Source organism: Sinocyclocheilus anshuiensis, unplaced genomic scaffold (assembly GCF_001515605.1).
Source record: "Sinocyclocheilus anshuiensis isolate Anshui unplaced genomic scaffold, SAMN03320099.WGS_v1.1 scaffold733, whole genome shotgun sequence".
Classification (NCBI taxonomy): Eukaryota; Metazoa; Chordata; class Actinopteri; order Cypriniformes; family Cyprinidae; genus Sinocyclocheilus; species Sinocyclocheilus anshuiensis.
In genome coordinates this window covers 242,420-264,594 of record NW_015539923.1, presented here as the reverse complement: position 1 = coordinate 264,594, position 22,175 = coordinate 242,420, and the positions used below count along the sequence as shown (strand labels likewise).

Here is a 22,175-nt window from a genome sequence, read left to right as displayed (position 1 = left end):
AGTGAATGGCACGTAGTGCACTATATAGGGGACAGGGAACGATTCAAACAGTGTAAATATGCTTTCCATTGAGTAAAAAAAGAAGTCTGGTTTCACGCTGTGTCACACTAACCACCAATAGAGTGCACACACACTCTGCTCCGGTCCAGAGACACGATAGCACGGAGCGGATCACATGCGCGAGTCGACGCAGACCACAAAATGTATTGGAGTGATTTGAATTCTACACAGAATGCTATATTTTATAGCAATATGGATGAGATTGTGGCTGGCATACCCTGTCAAATGCGGCTTTACGGAGCTCAACGGCTCTGAACGGCTCTAGCCCAAGCTGTGATATAAACGAACGCTATTGGCTATTTTAAAAAGGGGCGGGGTTGCTTGATATGTCCCGCCCTGTCTTCCTGTTTCAGTTAAAATGACGTCACCACATAGAGTAACGCTGCGTGTTTCTAAGCATTTCAGGGGACCTTTAAGACTATTATAAAAATATTAAATTTTTTTATTCAATTTTAATAAATTTACACAATAGTAAATTAATCCATAATACAGAATCAAATATATTTTTAATCCAGTCTTGGATTTAGCCCAGTCTTGTACCAGTTGCTGTATTTCTAAAGGAAAGAGAGGAGGTGGGTAAAAAGGGGCTGGGGAAGGGAAGTGGAAAGGAAAGGTGATGGACATGTGAAGAAAGAGCAGTCTCCATTTCAGACGCAATTAAAGTCTCTCCACTCTATACGGACAAGCTTAAGAGCATCCATCAGCTAACTTCAACACTAATGTCAATCAAGATCTTCTCTCTGACACACACCTGTTGCCATGTGTGTCAGGGTGTAAATTACTGTGCTAACATCTTATATGAAGGCTGTCATCTTTAACTCAAAGTCAACACTGAAAATGACTTAAGCTGAAGGCAAAAGTCTTGAGATGAATGTTGAGTGAGATGTTAAGGTGAACCCAAAGTCTTTGATTAGCAGATTCATGAGGTTTTGATGACTACAGAACCTTACATTCGAGGTAAAGCAGAACTGAACTAACCCCCCCACCCCCAAAAAAGTAACAAACTATGGAATTACCACAATTTTTGGACATGTATCATGGTGATACTATGCATTTTGGACACATTACTATTTTTTTAAAGGAATAGTTCATCCAAAATATACTCACCCTCAGGCCATCCAAGATATAGATGAGCTTGTTTCTGAACAGATTTGGAGAAATTTAGCATAACGTCACTTGCTCATCAATCGATGCTCTGCGGTGAATGGGTGCCGTCAGAATGAGAGTCCAAACATCTGATAAAAACATCACAATAATCCACAAGTAATCCACATGACTTCAGTCCATCAATTAACATTTTATGAAGAGAAAAGATACGTGTTTGTAAGAAACAAATCCATCAAGACGTTTTAACTTTAAATCCTTGTTTTTTGCCAAAATATCAGTCCATAATCCATAACAACACATCCTCCAGTGAAAAAGTCCATCCCCTGTTGTCCTCTCACATCAAAATCCACCTACATATTTGTTTAGAACTGTTTTGGGTTGTTTTCGTTTGTAAATGATGCTTGATCTGAGCATAATTCTCTCCTGATTCAGATGAGAAGACATTTTCACTGGAGAAAGCAATATTATAGATAGAGGACTTGTATTTTAGCCAAAAGCAACAATCTGAAGTTAAATAATCTCTTATTGATGGATTTATCACAAACACACAGCTTATAGTTGACTTGCATGTGGATTATTGTGATGTTTTTATCAGCTGTTTGGACTCTCATTCTGACGGCACCCATTCACTGCAGAGGATCCGATGGTGAGCAAGTGATGTAATGCTACATTTCTCAAAATCTGTTCATAAATTTAGAATTTTGGCTTTCAGAAACCTGCTAGTTGTACAGTTGTCTTGATAAAGACCACCAATTACTCCATAAGAGACAACAGTGGCAAGATATAGCCTATGCACAAATATACATTCATGTCAGTTTGGTTGAGAGCCTAAGTTTTCACCCCACACAGGCACTATATAGAGAGCAGGAAATTACAGCTCTATCTGCTGTACAAATGAGAGGACTGCTGCACTTCTCCTTTCATCTGCTGGATGACTGTAGCTATAGACTCACAAAACATGCACATATAAAAACATATCCACATATGTTGCTCTTACAGGGGAAAAATGCTGAAATGTAAGACATTCACAATTTAATTGGCAATTTTCATGGCACAATCTTTTGAGGTTCATCTTAAAGAACACAAATTGCCCCAAATATCTTTAGCAAACTAACAAGTGGCCATCTAACATCAACTATCAAGCAGTTCAACTGTTTTCAACATTGATAAGAAACTTTTCTTTTTCTTGAGCAGCAAATCAGCATATTAGAATGATTTCTGAAGGATCGTGTGAGTAAAGATGCTGAAAATTCTGCTTTGCATCACAGGAATAAATTCTGTTTTAAAATATATGAAAATAGAATTGTATTTTATTATTTTAAATTGTAATAATATTTCACAATATTCCTGTTTTACCTTTTTTTTTTTTTATCAAATAAATGCAGCCTTGTTGAGCAGGAGAGAATTCTTTTAAAACCATTAAAAAAATGTACCAATGCCAAACTTTGGAACAGTAGTGTAGGCCAAAACGTAAATAAAGAATAGCACAGTATTACCACCGAACTTTTTTCATTAGTGACATAAACACAGACAAGAAATGAATACATACAGCACTCTGGCCGTGTTACAAACAAACACTAACCGTTTTAGATGGGCAAAAGCCGGACTAACACATTCCCTCAGGATCTTTCTCATACTGCAGATATGTGAGAGAACAATCGCTCACAATCACTTATATCAACTCAGAAGAAAAGTCTGTGTTGGGATGTAAATTGCCCAGGGCACTGAAGCTCCCTTTGGCACTTAAACAATGAGAACACCCAGAATCCACAAACATAGAAACCGTAATAGAGAAACGAGAGATATGGCCAGAAAAAGAGCAGAATACTGCAGAGAGAAACAGAAAACCATAAGAAACAAATAAAAACAGAAACAGTGTTTAAACAAGAAGCTCTGTGTATAATAACCATAATTGAGGTACATTTCTAAGGCAGCCCTGTAATTTATATTAAACATTATAAGTTAAATATTCAAATGTTCTAAAAAAAATAATAATGATAATCATTTCTGCCTGAACCTCCCTGCCGAAGGATAAAAAAACAATAGAAACCCTCATAGGTTATAATGGGAATTGTATTGGTTTTAATGGAAACAGTAATGGTCCCTGTGGGTCTCTACTGATAAATTGTTGCCTTCTATTGGTGGCATGTTAATTCCACTAAATTCTAATGGAATACGGCCTAAAAACACTACTGGATAGGGTTGCCAGGTCTGTGCAACAAAACCTGCCTAATCAAAAATAACCCAAGACAAGCCCAATAACCATATCTAAATATCAAAACTCAACATATGCCACTCCCATACCTAAACTACATATTTTACTGTCACGAATATGCATTATACACAATTTCAATTTGAAAATCACTAGTAGTAATCATAAACAGTCTTCATAAAGGAGCTCAAAGGCCCTTCCCTCACAAAACACATAATCTACCACAGCATTGTCATTGGTAGAATGTAAAATATTTAAATTTACGCATTTCGGTCAGTTACAAGTTCTGCGAAATGTCAAATATTTAAACCCTTGGGGAAGAAAAAAGAAAAAGAAAAAAAAAATCACCCTTCGGCAATAGTTTACAAGCAGCCCAATTCTGAGAGAACACGGCAAACTTGGCAACCCTGCTAACAATTAGCATTAATGGTTTCCAGTAGAAGGGTTGCCAAGTTTGTAGTTCTAACAGTTAAAGGTTTGTAATGTTTGTAATGATATTTGTAGTGGAAACCATTAAAACTTCTGTGTTTTTTTGTTTGTTTATTTTTTCAGCAGGGTCATGATCTAACATCAGTTGTAAGGAGTCTCTGACGCGTACAGGTTTGCTCCTAAACAAACAGCCATCCTAAATTCACAGTCATTTCTCGTGTGTTGACCTCGTCATATCCAATCATTACCTCTCTGCACCGGTTACTACAGGTGTGTGTGTTGTGCTACAGGCTGGAGTTTAAGAATCAATGAATGAAGAAAATAATTAATAATGGGATGAGGACACTGTCTGGAGAAGCACTGCCGCAGGGAAGAGACTGTACCGTGCTGTAGTAAAGCTGAGGAAATCCTCTTTTCTCTCTCTCACACATACATTTACTTGCTTAAATGAGGACAAACCGTTCAAAAGTTTGGGTCGGGTTGGGTTTTTAAAATCTTTGTGAAAGAATTCTCTCTTTTTTTTTTTTTGCTCACCAAGGCTGCTAAAAACAGTAATATTGTGAAACATTATACCTTTTTTCTATTTAAATATATTTTAAGGTAATATTTATTCCTGTGATGCAAAGCTGAATTTTCAGCATCATTACTCCAGTCTTCAGTGTCACATGATCCTTCAGAAATCATTCTAATATGCTGATTTGCTGCTCAAGAAACATTTCTTATTATTATCAAGGTTGGAAACAGTTGTGCTGCTTCATATTTTGTGGAAATGGTGCAACATTTTTTCAGGATTCTTTGATCAATAGTATTAAGGTATTTAAAAAAAAAATGTAATCTGTAAAATGACAAATGTATTTACTGCACAGTTTAATAAAATGCCCTGTTGAATAAAAGTAGAGTTATTTCAAATTGTAATAATAATTCACAATATTACTTTTTTAACTGTAACTTTCAGCCTTTGTGAACATTCATCTTTCAAAAGATTTTTTTTCCAAAATATCTTGCTTTTGAATAGTAGTGTGTGTGTGTGTATACATGACATATACTGTATATGTATGCATATGTATATATATCAGATCGATCCTTTTCAGATCGTTCCTACTTTCACAGCTTCAGAGGGAAAAGAAAGCTTTAACTCCGCTTAAAGAACAAAAGAAAGTGCAAATGCCCAGAGCAGCGTAGATCTCAGTCGAGGTCTGTTCTCAGTGCCATATGCACATCAATCCCAGAGTCCACCGGGAACGGCTCCCTTCACCTGCTCAGATCAATGCAGGACACACCTGAATAACAAGCTCCAGACGTTCAGTCCTAAAACCCAGCTCTCATTTGTGTGAATGTGAGTGTGCACCGTGTCCAGATGGGCTGGGAGAGTCCGCGGCAGACATGCTAGTGCAGGTTGGGTTTGAATGAGCTAAAAATAGCATCGGAAGAACGTGAGACGCCTCCGCAAACGAAGCCCCCCATCTCCATCTCCACCGTGATGGATGGACGTGTGTGCCAGAAGAGGGGGCAAGATGCCTTCTGAAATGCAGACAGAGAGAACGCAGGAGACTAGGATGTCTCGATGTAGCGTTGACAGCGTAAGAAAGGGAAGCTAAATGATAAAAAAAAAAGACGATCCTCGTGAAGTGACACCATCGAACGCTGTGAGTTAAAAGCATATTTATGACCATGCATTACTGAGGCAAGCCCGCTGTGGTGTTAAAAATGCACCCATCACCTCTATTTAAGTATAGAGTGACAGAAAAAGAAAGAAAGAGAATGAGACGGAGACAGCGATGGATGGAAAGCAGGCTCTTTATGTCATTTAGACAGCCTGTTGTGGCTGAGGTGAACGATTAATCTCTCCTGCTGAGGTCCAAACAAAAACTGCTCTCAATTAATGGCCTTTATTAAGCAGCAGGACAGCCGACATGGGGCTAATATGCTCACAACTCAATGTTAATAATGCTAACCCAAAAATAATCAGATCCCGAGCGGCGAGTCCAAGACGAGCATTAGATCGGACAGCTGTAGTCAGCCACCAGTCTTCCAGGGATTCTGCTGTCTCAGACCCATAATTCTGTCTCAAGCTCGGATGATGCCGTCTCGCCTCAATAACATCACATATCATTCTGGAACACAACATCAAGACTGACTCCAAATACCTGGCACCAGGAGGTTTTGCTTAAACTATGCTGCTATTCACTGTATGACAGTAAAGCCAAATGAAACTAAATTAATCATACTGTACTTGCTTTCTTAATAAATGTCCAGAAGAGAAAGAGAAAGAAAAGAAATGTTTAATCAGTGTTTGATCGAAATTTATTTCCCATTTTTCTTTTCTGCTAATGTAATCAAGGTTGAGTGGGAGGGGGGAATGAAATGAATGCAATAATGTCATAGCTGAAAATTCAGCACCTAATTAAAACCTGTAGGATAAAAATCAATCACAGGCCAATGCCTGCAAGATTTCGGGGAAAATCTCATTTTGAATTTTCTGATTAAAAATTGTGATTGCGATTTAAAATGCAATTAAAAAATAAACAAATAAAAAGCTCCAGATTTGCTATGCTTCTTTGTAGAGATGCATACTTTGGCCAAAAATTGTGGAATTATATATTAATATGATTATATATTAGATTATATAATAATAATAATAAATTATTACTGTTACTAAATAAAAATATTAACAAAATAAGAAATATTACTATTGTAACATTTTATGGTAAAATAACAAAAAGAGTATTTAACAAAAATAATAAAATAATATTAATAATTTAATTTCACAATACAACCATAAATGGCAATGACAATACTAATATTTATTTATATATGTAATATTTATGTCTTCATTTTTTTTTTTTTCATTTTGAAACATTACACCATTGAGCTTTTATTTTGGCAGAAAACCGCAGGAAGTTGTTAAAGTTATAAGCACTTCTTCTGGGAAGGTGTTTGGCGCATGTTCCTAAATGCACATAATAAGTGACCCAAACCCAAACTCAGAGCAGATGCAGGCATGAGTTTGTGTGGAGCAGAATTTACCACAAACTGAGACACTGAAAACGCTGGATCATAAATTGCTCACATGTAATAGAACTTCGCGCTGCACTTCGCTCTCAAACACAGCGCATATATTTATTTAATTAAATCACAGTCTTTCTGATTTGAGATTCGCACTAAGCTGTAACCCTGATGGATATACATGCGATGGCGCCGCAGACGGCCGCCTCAGTGTTTGGCTCTCCAGTGTTTCTGAAACAGTTCTACTCAGCCGTCATCGAGTCTGTTCTGTACACTTCAATAACTGTCTGGTTTGGTTCAGCTACAAAATCAGACATCAGAAGACTACAGAGAACGGTTCGGACTGCTGAAAGGATTATTGGTGCCCCCCTGCCTACCCTCCAAGAACTGTATACATCCAGAGTGAGGAAAAGGGCTCAGAAAATCACTCTGGATCCATCACATCCAAGCCATCTCCTTTTTGAACTTTTGCCATCTGGTCGGCGTTACAGAGCACCGAATACCAGGACAGCCAGGCACAAGAACAGTTTCTTTCCCCAGGCAATCTACCTCATGAACAGTTAATGTTCTCCCATTGTGCAATTAAAGTACAGTATGTGCAATAACCTTATACTTATTTATCACCCTAAACCCTAGTACATCCCTACAACTTATTTTATATTATTCTATTCCTATTCCATCTATAGCACACTTGTACATACAATTTATTCTTTTTTTGTGGTTTATATTTATGCATGTGTATTTTATTCACATCTCATTTTTATTATCTGTGTGTTGTTGTTGTCTCCGTGTACTGGAAGCTTGTGACACTATAACAAATTCCTTGTATGTGCAAACATACTTGGCAATAAAGCTCTTTCTGATTCTGATTCTGATTCTGATTCTGTTAGGCTGATCGTTACAAAGCCATAAAGTGATTTCGGTTTTATTGCAATTAATCATGTACCTCCCTACATTATTTCCCACTGAAAACTCAAAAATCACATCATGGAAGTTAAATGTGCTGAGAATGCTACTCCATGTTTTAAACACTCATTAGACATCCGCAGAGGAAGGCCAGGTGGACTGTAAGGTGTGTATTACAGCTGTCACTGTGCTCTGCGTCCATACTGAGCCACGCATGCCATCTGTCAACAGGAGATCTGGGACCAAGAGCCTGATTACTAGAGCATCACGAACAAATACAATCACCAAATCACATGGGACACTGCTAAAATTGACACTTAATTGGTTTAAAATCCAATATGAGCAGCTTTCATTAAACAGTCTATATATATATATATACACATACACATACAGTATATATATATATAGAGAGAGATATATATAGATATATATATCACAAAAACTACAGTGCCCCACAAATGACGTGCAGAAAAAAAAACAATTATACCTATATTTATAGATCTAGACCTCGAATCAAGAATTTGTTCCCACTAGATGTACACTTGTGGCCACAGTTTACTAATTCATTTCCTAATTTTTGTTCAATTAAAACTAGGGAACGAATTAGTACAATGTGGCAATGATTTACTAAATCTAAGGAATGAATCAGTACAACATGGCCATAATTTACTAAATAGAGGGAACGAATCAGTAAATCATGGCCACAAATGAACAAGTCATGGGAATGAGTATTTTGTGTAGCGTTTGATGTTAGGCATCCAAGACACCCACCAAAATACAAAAAGATAAAGATGGCATGGATTACAATGCCTAAAACTCTAGAAAACATATTTAAATTCCACAAACTACTAATTTCTGTACATAGAAATAATGTGGCGTAGTGGTTAAAGCTTAAGTTTGAGCCCTTGAAAGGAATAAGCTATGAGCTGTCACTCTTCTGACATGGTCCATATGACTTGTGCACTTTATTCCAAGTACTCTAAAGATAATAGCTTTATGTGAGAAAAAATACCAAAATATAAGATGATATTTGCTGAAAATTGCTCTAATATTACTCATGCTTGCCAAACAACAACAACTCTTCATACAAAGCTTCTATAAGGCTCCAAAAGATTATATAGTGCACAAGTTACATTAACTACTCAGGCGATGAAGCCACCAAACGTCTTTCAATACATGGAAAAATACATGCAGATGTTCCTGAATACATTCTACAGATCTCCAAAACTGACATCGGTGATTGGCTCCTTTCTCAGCCAGCTTTTGGGAGCTGCTGTTGAAGCAGAGACACAAGATCAAGTTTTGCTTTAATGGCAAATTGCATGTATTTGAGCAGCACAGCTCAGCTGGGTAATCTGAATGAACTAGCTACCTCATGCCAGACATCTCTGTGGGATTGGCAGTCAATATGAAACCAATAAAGGGATAGTTCACCCGAAATGAAAATTCTGTCATCATTTACTCACCCTCATGTCGTTCCAAACCTGTATGATTTTATTTCTTCTGTGGAACACAATAGGATAAATATTGCAGAATGTCAAGAGTGTTCTTTTTCACAATGTGGATTGTAAAAGCTAGAAAAATGATGAAAAATCATCATAAAAGGACTGCAATATATTCCAAATCTTCAGAAGCCATCTCTGTTTGAGGAACAGACCAAAATATAAGTAATTATTTCCTGGAAATCCCCTCAGTGTAGCCCTCAAATTACATTCAATCCAAATACGGCATGTGAAGAAGTTTGACGTCACTAATGTCAGGCGATATTAATGTCAAATCTAGCACAACGAATCTTGACGCATGAGATTTGAGAACTACTTAAAGCTACCAAGTAATGACTTAAATTTCACACAAAGACACATGAGTCATATGGACTTCTTTTGTGTGGCTTTTTTATCGTTTGGTGGAGCTAAACAGTCCCAGTCCCCATTATAAAGAATAGTCTAGATATTACGCAATATGTTTTCTTTTGTGTTCCCCAGAAGAAAGAAAGTCATAAGGGTTCGGAACGACAAGAGGGTGAGAAAATGATAACAGAATTTTCATTTTTGAGGGAGCTCTTTCTTTAAGCAAAACCAATATGTGAAAAAGGAAAAGCTGAAGACATGAACATAATTTCTCTTTGGGAAATTATTGGAATTTCACACAAGAGATACGAGCAGGTTAGTTTCCTTAGTCATCCTTTTACATGAGATGAAGAGTGCACACACCCACACACGTACAGTCAAACTTTCGCCTGTTATCTACAGTAAAGCGTAACATTTCTCTCCCAGCAGTGAGGTCCCTGTAGGCTGTGCCATGTGTAAGTACATTACAGGTGTCCCTCTGCGATTAACGTCAGGGAATAGGACTTTTGTCACACTTTGAAATCCTTAACCGAAACCCTCCAGAGACATGTGCTCTTCTCTACATATCATTTTTTCTCCACCTTTTCCTTTCCTGCTTTGTATTTCCTCTCTTTTTATTAATATACACAGTCATTTGGAAGTCACCCTGCAGTGAACACAGCCAACAACGCTCGCAAGACAAACTGTAAGCAGATGCGACATTAATGCAAGGTGAGGGATTTGCAAAACGAGTGCAACCAAACCTTCACAACTCTTCAGGTATAAACCTTTCAGAAATGATTCAAACCTTTTTAACTTGCACTTTTTATCTTGACTTTCATTTTAGAAGGGACACTTTTATTATTAACTATAATTAGTTTTCTAGCTATAAAATGAATGCTTGTGATAACTAGCTTTTAGAAAGTATACAAATAAAGCGCACAAGACATCCATAGCTCACTTGGTTGGCCATGCATAATCATACACTCATCCACATCAGTGTTCATTTTGTTGACGAATAATTTTCATCAGAATTTTCGTCAAAGACATTTTTTTCACCGACGACAACGAGACGATAACGAACTAAAACTCTTTTGAATGACAAAAACAATGACGAAAATGTATTGACATTTTCGTCAACGAATAAAAACGAGACGAAAATGTTAGGGAGGGACGATTTGGGAAGAGATTCATTCAGAACGAATCTGCTGCATAGTTAGGAGGTTAGATGCGTACATATGAACCGGCAGGACATAAGCTAAAATACACTTGTTGCACGTCTCATAAAACGTTAAAAAATGTCACTATGTGGGAGTCACTATGTAAATCTGACGATGCAAGAGAGAACTCAATTTGGTCCGGTTTTCTGAGCGCAGACACTGAAGCATACACACAAAGCGCATCTCACATCGCGCATGTACTCGCGCCGCATGAACAGAGAATTACACACAAAATGATGTCGAATTGTCCGTTTTGACGAGTATTCATGTAAACACAGTTGATTATGTCTTATGTGAACGTAAACAGTAGGGAGAACATGTATCAGTACATTGCACCCATTGCATCTGTGCATTCAGTTTTAAAGGGACAGCAGCCTAATTTAGTTGCTATTGTCCGAGTCATTGATGTTAATCAAGCAACAACAGAAAGACAGAAAATCACTCACTGCTCTTGACTGAATCACTTTAGTAGCCCTAAAGATTCATCTAAATTTATTAATAGAAATAAATATGTCTGCTTGAAAGAATGAGGAATATGGTAAAGTTGCTATAAAGAATGCATAATTAGCCTATATAACCATCTAAAATCTTATGATATTTAGTCGACTAAAACTAGACTAAAACTAAAAACAATTCAGATGACTAAAATATGACTAAAACTAAATGGCATTTTAGTCAAAAGAATATGACTAAAACTAAATCAAAATTTGCGGTCAAAATTAACACTGATCCACATGAGGTCATACAGTATACAATGTCAAAATGTTGAAGGTTTCTAAAAGCAGTGTGGAGACCATCACTGAAAAAAATGAAAGACGTTTAAAACCCCAAAGACTGGTTATCCATCCAAAAAGAGTAATGAGGACCCTGGCCACTTCTGTTTACTAAACCTGTGCCAGAACCTAGTCTTAGCCAACTGGCACTTCCAGGACTTTGAGAAGACTATAGAAAAAGATTCCTAGATCTGATGAGAGGAACAGCTCTCTCTTTGGCTTGCAAAAATCACTAAAACCATGAAGTCAAGTAGGTTCATGGAGCAGGAAGCTTTTTATGGGCTAGAACTGGGAGATCTGATCTAGGAGTGGCTCGATACCATTTTTTCAGAACCGATCCCGATACCAAAAATTCTGAATATCGGATGATACCGATCCGATATCAGCGCAGGTTTTTTTTTTTTTAAAGGGGTCATATGATGCGATTAGTAGCGCTTGTTGTTTGTCGTTTCTCCGATCACAAATGCAGACATGGTTTTATGCTTATGAGGCTCGATACGCAACGCGTAAAAAGACAGTATAAGTCATTATAATCAGTAATTATGTCCCCACTGGATGCAACAAATGCCTCGTTTGTAATGGGTTTTATTGTTTTTGTCTCGTCGCTCCGGCCGGGACACGGCATCACTATATGGTAAGGGCCGTAACATTTCCGTCACATGCTTGAGGTATTCAGCCAATCACAACGCACTGGATAGCTGGCCAATCAGCGTACACCTCGCTTTTCAGAACGATGAACGATGAGTCAAAGCCAAGATTTAAACCCCACAGAAAATGTGTTCAGAGACCTGAAGATTACAGTTCACAGATGATCCACAAAGCATCTGCATGGAGGACACAGGAATAACTGACCAAATCCAGTTCTGCAAATCCAGAAGATGCGCAACCTACTTAGAGTAAGTCTCGCAGCTGTAATCACTGCCAAAGGCAGCTCTGCAAAACATGAAAAAATAACCTGAATATAGGAGGATTTTTTTTTTTTAAAGTGCACTTTTTATTTTCATGGATATTTTACACATAACAACTCTTTCTAATATCTAATGTTTTCTCAAATAGCAATGAGATAAACTGGAGAGCAAATGGAGACTTTAGGTTTTCCTCCCGAGAAAAAGTGTCCATTAATCTCATGTCTCTTTTCTATGGATCTCAACGTTGATTCAAAATGTCTCCAAATTTGTCAAGATACAAAGTCTACAACCAAACATCAGATCATCTCAATATGAGCTCAAATAATTCTCATAACATCCTTCCAAGAGCAAAGTATCTGAGTATTATTTTGAATATTGAATGAATGAGGCATTTATATAGTGCTTTAATACTACTGTACACCCAAAGCGCTTTATAATCATATTATACTATTTATTTTTAAAATGCTATATGCTCTAAATGTTGAATATAATGACAATAATTTTCTCATATGTGACAAAGTAGAAATATGTTTAAATAAAACAACTGAGACTATATATCCTGAGCTATGAAAGAGCAATACAATTGTAATTGAGCAATAAAAAAATTGAGGTTTTCAAACTACCCCGCAAAGGAGTGTGCAGTAAATAAAATAAAAGGATGCATAATAATAATAATAATAATAATAATAGTAATCATCATCATCATCATTAATAGTAATAACAATAAATATATTGAATAAAACCGTAATTATATATTACACAACCTTTATTATATAAAAAATTATGCATTATAATTTAGGATGGGGGTCTCTTATAAGAGGACCATCATAGTTGGTTGTCCTTCAGATCAAAAAGTTTGAAAACCTCTGATCTAACAAAACACCAAAGACCCCTTCCCCCTCAAAAATGCATATATACCTTGTGCGAGACATTCATGATTTCTCAGAGTTCCTCATGCTCTCAGGAAGCGAATGTGGGCATATGAGAATAGAGATTGCAATCTGATATTGTTTATTTGGATTATAATGCTCCCAAAGATACTATCAGGATTTAGCGGGTGCGAGTTAGCATTTGAAAGCCGTGTGGCGGTGGGATGCGCCAGTGAAAATCTGCCATTTAACACATTCTCTCTGCTCTCATTCACCTCTCGTTATTAACATAGAGACTTGGGCCCTGCTAAAGGACAGCGCTCGTTAACACTATGGCTTTCTGCTTTTAATGAGGCTCTGACACATCACATGCAACCAGGAGTCCACACTAATGCATGCATGGTCACCAATGCACACTCGTACAGCGCCGAGAGCGAGGATGAAAGATTCGAGAGAAACACATTTCTGACAGGCAGAATGAGCCATTGATCTGATGCTCACTCATTCTACTGCAGTTACTCACTTCACAGGCATCAAATGCACCAAAGGAATCAACTAAACAGGCTGAGAAACATGCAACAAACCTTCTTATGACCAACCAATCAACTCAACCAGGGCTAGACACATAGATTCACACAATATTCATCAATCAAAATGTTTTTCTTAAGATAATTTCTAGAATATTTGGTTATATTCTTGGAACACAAGATTAGCTCCATCTCAATCCAAACAATTAAACCTCAGACTGGAACCTGAACAAATGGGCAAGGACCATCCATAACCCAACATAAATAAACCCACCCACAATTAGCTACTAATGACTAACCAGTTGGCCACTAGTAGATGTTTCTACTCAACTGTCATATTCATCTGTGTCAGGATCACGTGAACTTCATTGTTTGCACATTTGCTCAGCGTATTTCCAATGGAGGTCACTGGCTAAATAAGGAAACAATGGCCAAAACACCACAGATATGCCACATTTGGTTGCCTTCAGCATGGTCAATGATTGCTTTCAAAACAGAGTCAATTAAATCATCATACATACACTTTAGGCATTTTGACATATGTACATTTTTGTAATTGCTGTAATTGTGCACAAGTGACACTTTTGTTAACCCAGCCATATTTGAGCTATAATTAAAGTGCAGAAATTGCATTTGAAATCGGGCTTAAATATATGTTAGAATGTAGAACCAACCAGAAGCTACAGCACTACTGGTAAATTTTGAGACGTTTTGAGATCCTCACAGCCATTGGCTGGCAGCTGCCTATTATTTGCATAAAGGTATAAAGCATAAAGCATTTTTTAGGCTCTCACATTATACTCCACACTGCTGCCAATCCCACAATCCCTGCTCAGCTCCAAGGGGTCAAGGTTTGGATAGTTAGCATGGCTCTGTTAGCACCTGTCCTTTGACATCCATTCAAAATTAGCTGTGTATTCCAATTAAATACTTTTTTTTAGCAAGCAACATTTACTACAATTCAAAGGCTTAGAGTCAGTAAGATTTTTAGCAAGGATGCAATAAATTAAATCAAAAGTGACAGTAAAGACATTTACACCATTAAAAATACTTCTAAATAAATGTGGTTCTTTTCTATTTAAAAAAACATGATTTCCACAAAAATATTAAGCAGGACTGCTGTTTTCAACATTAATAATAAGAGTGAATCATCATATTAGAATGATTTCTGAAGGATCATGTGACACTGAAGACTGGAGTAATGACGCTGAAAATTCAGCTTTGCATCACAGGAATAAATTACATTTTAAAATATATTGGAACAGAAAGCTGTTATTTTAAATTTAAATATTTTTTCATAATATTACTGTTGTTACTGAATTTTTGATCAAATAAATGCAGCCTTGGTGGTCACTATAAGAGACTTTGTTGAGGCACCAAACTTTTAAAAGCCAGTGTATATATCATAAGTATAGTATATTTGTATTGGGAATGCTAATGGTTAGCTGTCGGTGGGTACAACAAGAACAAATAGGAAACAGACGCTCATCTCGTCCATTCATGCATCAAAATCGCCAATTCTCACCTAAATCGAATGACTTCCGGATGCTGCAAATCACACGTTTAAACACCCTCAACACGTCATAACTAACCTCAGGTAAAAAAAAAGAAATGAAAGCCATGCTCATATGCAATCAAAGTTCAAGCACGCCTCCAAATCCTGGCTTCAGTGTGTGCAATACTGAAAAAAAAAAGATTAAATTAAATATGCCACCTGCAACCGTAATAACACCTGTATCTGTCCAAAAGGAACAGGTGAGTTACTGCACTTCAACACGGCGCTCTCATATCCATCAGCACCATATGTCGCTCCAGAGGGCCCTGGGGACGTGGTACAATACACTGCAACCCAACTGACAAGTCTGACAGCCTCGCGACAGGCGGGAAAAAAGTCCCTGTGAATTACAGTAAAGCTCCCACAACCCACCCGTCACTGTATCTACCTTTGATTTTCCGTCTCTCTCCAAGTGCCCAGTTTTCAAAGTCCGCCGCAGTCACACTAATGAAGACGGGTTGCGTTCAAGAGCAAAAAGAGCGAAGAGGATAAAAAAGGCACAAAAAGAAAGAGAACAATCAAGTGCATGCTTGAAAGAGACGAGAACAGGACAGGCAATAGACAGAGAGAGAGAGAGAGAGAGAGTTTGGAGCGCTGACAGAACTCACCGTTTGCTGCAGGTCAGGGATGCCTATGCGGACGACCAGTGTGTTGCCCTGGGGTTCCTCCATGGGGCCGGCCGGCGCTCGGCAAACGTCGGCGTGCGGAGAGCGGGAGATGTCCCCCCGGCTGGTGCTGGAGAGGTGGCGGGGAAGAGGCTGCGCAGGGCGAGAGTAGATGAGGAGAGGGAGAGAGAGAGGCAGCGAGAGAGGGAGAGAGGAGAGGGGGAGGGCAGAGGGGGGCTCAGACGGGAGTTCAGGCTGCTGCTGTGGACGATCTCTGGGCTGGGAAGGTTCATGTTTGCCCGAGCCCGCACTCACAGGCATGCTCTGTGTGTGTGGAGCTCTGACTGCATAGTGCCTCCCTCACGCACACACACACACACACGAGGAGCTGTTGGCACACGCGCACACACACACCAGCGCAGGAAGAGAGAGAGAGAGAGAGAGAGAGAGAGAGAGAGAGGAGGGATGCAAGAGAGGATTAGAGAGAGAGAAAGAGAGAAAGAGAGAGGTTAGATGTGTGCTGTGATTAAACATTTCAAGCATCAAACCTGTGGCTATAATGCCAATTTTAACACATTTATCAATGACCAATACAACAGATTACAACATCAGCATTAAATGATGCAAAATAATTCACAAAATAATTCTAATGATCTGATATTGGTTATTTATTATTGCAACAGCTCTCTTGTTTCCGTTAAACTAATATTTTGTTTCTATAAAAGACCTCTGGTGCAAGTAACCAATATTCTACACTGCTGCACTAGTTTCATGTCTTCATGTCCCTATATACTCTCTTCACAAATAATAAAATTCAAATTCAAAACTATTTTATGTCCATTTATTTATTTATTTAATTGAGAAATGGCCAAGTTATCGCAAAATATACTGCTGCATGGCTTATGTTAATGCCGTACATCTACAAGAAGTTCACCAAGCCTGCATTTACAGTATTTGATTCAAACCGTAATATTACGAAATATTATTACAAATTAAAAATTTAATATTTTGTTATATTCTATTTAAATGTAATTTAAAATATAATTTATTCTTGTGATGCAAAGCTCAATTTTCAGCATCATTACTCCAGTCTTCAGTGTCACATGATCCTTCAGAAATCATTTGTGGATTTGAAATATTTCTTATTATCATTATCAATGTTGAAAACAGTTGTGCTGCTTAATATTTTTGTAACAAACCATACGTTTTTAGTATTCTTTGATAAATATAACGTTCCTTTATAACATTATAAATGTCTTTACTGTCACTTTTGATCAATGTGTCCTTGCTAACTAAAAGTATTACTTTTTTCTACGTCTATATAAATGTTTGGGGTCAATAATTTATGTTGCTTTTTTATTTTATTTTAGAAAGACTTAAAATTATTAAAGAAATTATAGAATCTAAAAAACAAAAAGAAGGTAAAGAATTTCAAATCTGTGGACTATAATGCTGGTTAAATACATTTCTGAATGAACAATAAATTGAATTTCAACATTATCATTAAATAATGCAAAAAAAAAATCACATCAGATATACAAAAGAACTCTAATGATCTCTTACTGCAGGGCTCTGTGCAATGCTTGATGACACTAATTGAACACTGACCCAGGCAACTGATTTCGTACATAGCTGTGCTAGTTTCATATTGCCTGTATCGCTCCAAACTATATTTCTTCTCATATAAAATAAGCTCCAATCAATATTTAATGTCCATTCACCTTTTATTCAGTAAACAACCATGTAATTTGGATAAGAGGATAATTCACTTTCAGCCAATCATTATCACAAAATAAACCCATTTGGGTTTACATTTTTCATAATTGCCAGAATTATAGTGTAAAACGACAAGAGGGAGATTTTGAGCGGGAAAGGCAAACCTGTCCTGTGGGCTATAATTCACAATCAGACAGAATACATTTAAACAATGATATCAGATACACCAAGAATTCAAATGATCTAATAAATCAGATACATGACAATTGGCAGAGTTTCGGTTTAAAAACATAAGCGGATGAGTGAGAGACAGAGAGAGGCTGTTGAACTGCTATATTGATTTCAAGCAAATATTGCCTTCACAGTCCACAGCAAACCATCATATACCAACACTATCTGACAAAGTTTGATGTGTTTGATGAATCCATGCAATCCAGTGCTAAAAGCACTGAAAGAATACTATAACTGCAGATATACTGAATGCAAATGCAAGTTAATACATGCAAATACATGTCACTATCAGCTGGCGTCATGCATTCTTAGTGAATTCCCCCCTCAGCATGCAACCAAATGCAGGCAAACAAAAAACAAACAAATAAAGAAAGCAAGAAAGCCTGACATGTAATCAGCACAGAGTAAAACAGTTATGGATTCACCACAGGGATCCACTCCCTCCCGCTACCGCCTATCATTGTGATGTAATCGCGCTAGAGCACAGCGATTGGCTGGATCAACGTCACTGACTCCTGCTCTCATTTGCTCACATGCCCTCGTATTTATCTCTGTGGGCCAAAATCTGATTGACCCCATGCCATTGTTCCACTTTATTATGCCGTCCATCTCAAACTCATTCGCTCGCATGACACATTTTCCCTCAGTCTCTTTCTCATTCCTTTGTTATCCTGTTTCTCATTCACTCTCTCTCTCTCCCTGTACAGTATTAACTGACTATTTCCTTCAATTTGTCTTGTTCAGCAGCATAATTGCGTGTCAAAGTCTTTCTTGCATTAACACTCATGGGCATATTGTTTTCTAAACTGTCATTTTCCAGTGTGAACACACACAGAGCTGGGCTGTATGCCGTGCCGCCTCTGTGGGAGGTTAAATTAGCAGACAGACAGGCAGTAGATGTAAAAACAGATGAAAGTTTTATAGTGTGCCGCTAATGCTTAAAATCACTTCTGCTTGAACCACTAGTCAACTTTAAAGACCTTCTGGGTTCTCAATATGCTAGTGCAATTTAAAAAAAAAAAAAAAAGGCAGCTATGTATTTTTATGTTGTATACTACTTGAGACAAACAGTAAATATAATATTATAAAGGCAATACCCAATTTGCAAAATTAAAAGATTTATTTTGGTCACTGTATTCAAGCATCTTTTATTATTATTACCAGGAAAATATTTCAATATTTTTGGATAGTATATTTTATAATAGCCTAAATATTATTCTACTTGCACAGAATATAGTGTTATTGTGAGCAAGCTAAAGGTGACAGAGGCAAGGAAAACATCCTTACAAAACTAAACAAAAAAAACACAAACTCATTAATGAACCTATCAGCAAGGAACTAAACTAAACTAATCAAAACAATAAAAACCAAAACAGACTGATTAATAAGTTTATGCATGCTGCAAGGATCAAAACTAAACTAAACTAAACATAAAAAACCAAGACAAACTTTTATTAATGAGCTTATGCATGCTGCAAGGAGCAAACAAAAAGAAAAAACATGCATGCATACATTCATGAATGACTGAATGAATAAATAAATAAATAAATAAATACACAAACACATACACACTATTAAGCACTATTAAGTGATAAAGGATTTACACTGACAACTATACATATCAAGTCATTTCAAGCGGTTAAAAAAAGCCCCGAAAAGCTCTTATGTCCATTGAAAGCTCAAGGCAGTAAGTAGTAGCTGCTTATATCACTGCTGGAATCAGCTTTAATCTGCAACGAGAGAGCAGTCAAGATGATTTAACATGCGGTACAGTGTCTTGAGCTTCTGCTAACATGAACCAACCAACGGCAACATGCATAATGTAGCTTTCACTGCTTGTATGATGGCACTTAGAATATCACATTTAAAAACGTATATAGTCATATATATGTTATGAAAGCCTAGTAGCGTCCTACGTGCAGGCTAAGTTTGATTCTGTTTCAGGCCATTTCCCAATGTCATTCCCTGTTTTTCCCAGCCCATCTCATTACAGAAAGTCTTCATCAATAATGACTAAAAATAACATCTGCTATATGATTTTGAGTAGACATTTCTCAGCAACTGGCAACAGCTCAAAGACAGATTTAACAGGACAACAGGCCTGCACACATACAGTAAGACAAGCCTGGCAGAACACTTCAGTATTTCAAATAAACAGGCTTTTTTCTCTATAAAAGACAACTCAAAAGGAACAACTTTCTGAGAAAACAGCAACAAAACCAAAAAGCCCCCACTGATATCATGAGAGACTCAAAATTTGAGGAAGTTGAGGCAAATCCGCCTGTGATGAGCCGGGCTTGTGCGAGGAGAATGAGAAACATCGGCGGTGAACCTCAGTCACCACAGCGGATGTTCACATCACACGACTGCCAGCTGCCCACAACCCACATAACACTCTCAACTGAGCATATGATTAACAATACATAAATGTTAGGCTACTATTATTTATTGTACATTTGGTCACACTTTATTTTAAGGTTCGATTCTCGCTATTAACAAACCATGACTTTTGCCTCAATAAACTCCTAATTTGCTGCTTATTAAGAGTTAGTAAGCTATTGTTAAGTTTAGGTATTGGGTAGGATTAGGGATGTAGAAAATGATCATGCACAATTTGTGCTTTATAAGTACTAATAAATAGCAAATATGTTAATAATAGGCATGCTAATGAGAATTGGTCCCTATACTAAAGCGTTACCATATATTTATACTATATTTGTAGTTACAAATCACACCTAGTACTATATGGCCATACATGAAATCTGACATTTTTAGTGGCTTTAAATAAATAAATAAATACTAATTAATAGTACTAATAAATAAATAAACAAGTACTAATAAATAGCCAATATATTAATAATAGGCATGCTAATAATGAGAATTAGTCCCTATACTAAAGTGTTACCATATATTTATACTTTATTTGTTGTTACGAATCACACCTAGTACTATATGGCCATACATGAATTCTGACTTTTCTTAGTGGCGACTGCAAAAAAAAATAAAAAATATCACAATAGTTTGTCCTGTCAATATAACAGTGCCTACAATAAAGACATATTTTTTTTAAATCTAGTTTAAAACACAGAAATGTAGTATTTGTGTTCTTATTGGTTTCATGTGTATATTTACATATATATTTTAATATATACAGGTATATATTTATATATATCACACACACACACACACACACACACATATATATATATATATATACACAAAAATAATAAAAATAAAAACCAGTCAATCTTTTTAAATTTAAAGATTAACTTTAACTGAACGTTAATTGATAGCAAAGGTGATCAAAATATAAAAATGAGCATGGATAATTAAATTTATATCATGCATAATTACAATTTCGACTGACTATTACATATTTTATTATCTTCAATAATATTAAATAAAAAAAAATTCTTAAAACGTAATTAAAACATCTTAAAAATTATATAATGCTTAAGAGACCATTAATATATAATATCTGTTAAAATCATTTGTACATTCTTTTAAAGCACATGATCATACAGTATATGAATTTAAGGTTTAAAAATATTTGCATTTTAATTTATGTGAACTAATGATCTGTTAAAGGGGTCATATGATGTTGCTAAAAAGAACATTATTTTGTGTATTTGGTGTAATGAAATGTGTTTATGCGGTTTAAGGTTAAAAAAACACTTTATTTTCCACATACTGTACATTATTGTTTCTCCTCTATGCCCCGCCTTTCTGAAACGCGGCGATTTTTACAAAGCTCATCGGTCTGAAAAGCGAGGTGTGCTCTGATTGGCCAGCTATCCAGTGCGTTGTGATTGGCCGAATACCTCAAGCATGTGACGGAAATGTTACGCCCCTTACCATACTATGATGCCGTGTCCCGGCCGGAGCGAAGAGACAAAAACATTAAAACCCATTATAAACGAGGCATTTGTTGTATCCAGTGGGGACATAATTACGGATTATAATGACAAATACTGTCTTTTTACACGTTGCATCATGCCGCGTAAACATAAAACCATGTCTGCATTTGTGTGCATTTGTGATCGGAGAAATGACAAACAACAAGTTTCGCTTTCACAACGAAACACACAGCGTCACACACGGCGGGCTAGAGTAAGCAGCGGCCGGCGGGCTTGAGAACGGCGAGGCCGACAGGCTTGCGGCAACCACATGTGACGACCCCGGGCTGGACCCGATCCGGCGATCCACAGCGCGAAGTTGATGTATT

The 22,175-nt window shown here is 36.9% G+C and overlaps 1 protein-coding gene across 1 annotated transcript in view; it reads right to left on the bottom strand.

Annotated features, from left to right (window-relative positions):
* LOC107686585 (SH3 and multiple ankyrin repeat domains protein 3-like) overlaps positions 1-22,175 on the bottom strand; it is a 285,917-nt gene that overhangs the window by 187,463 nt on the left and 76,279 nt on the right. The window contains exon 2 of the mRNA XM_016483652.1: positions 16,007-16,391. Within this exon, the coding sequence (XP_016339138.1) occupies positions 16,007-16,324 (318 nt within the window). The 5' untranslated portion in view covers positions 16,325-16,391. The remainder of the gene's footprint in view (positions 1-16,006; positions 16,392-22,175) is intronic.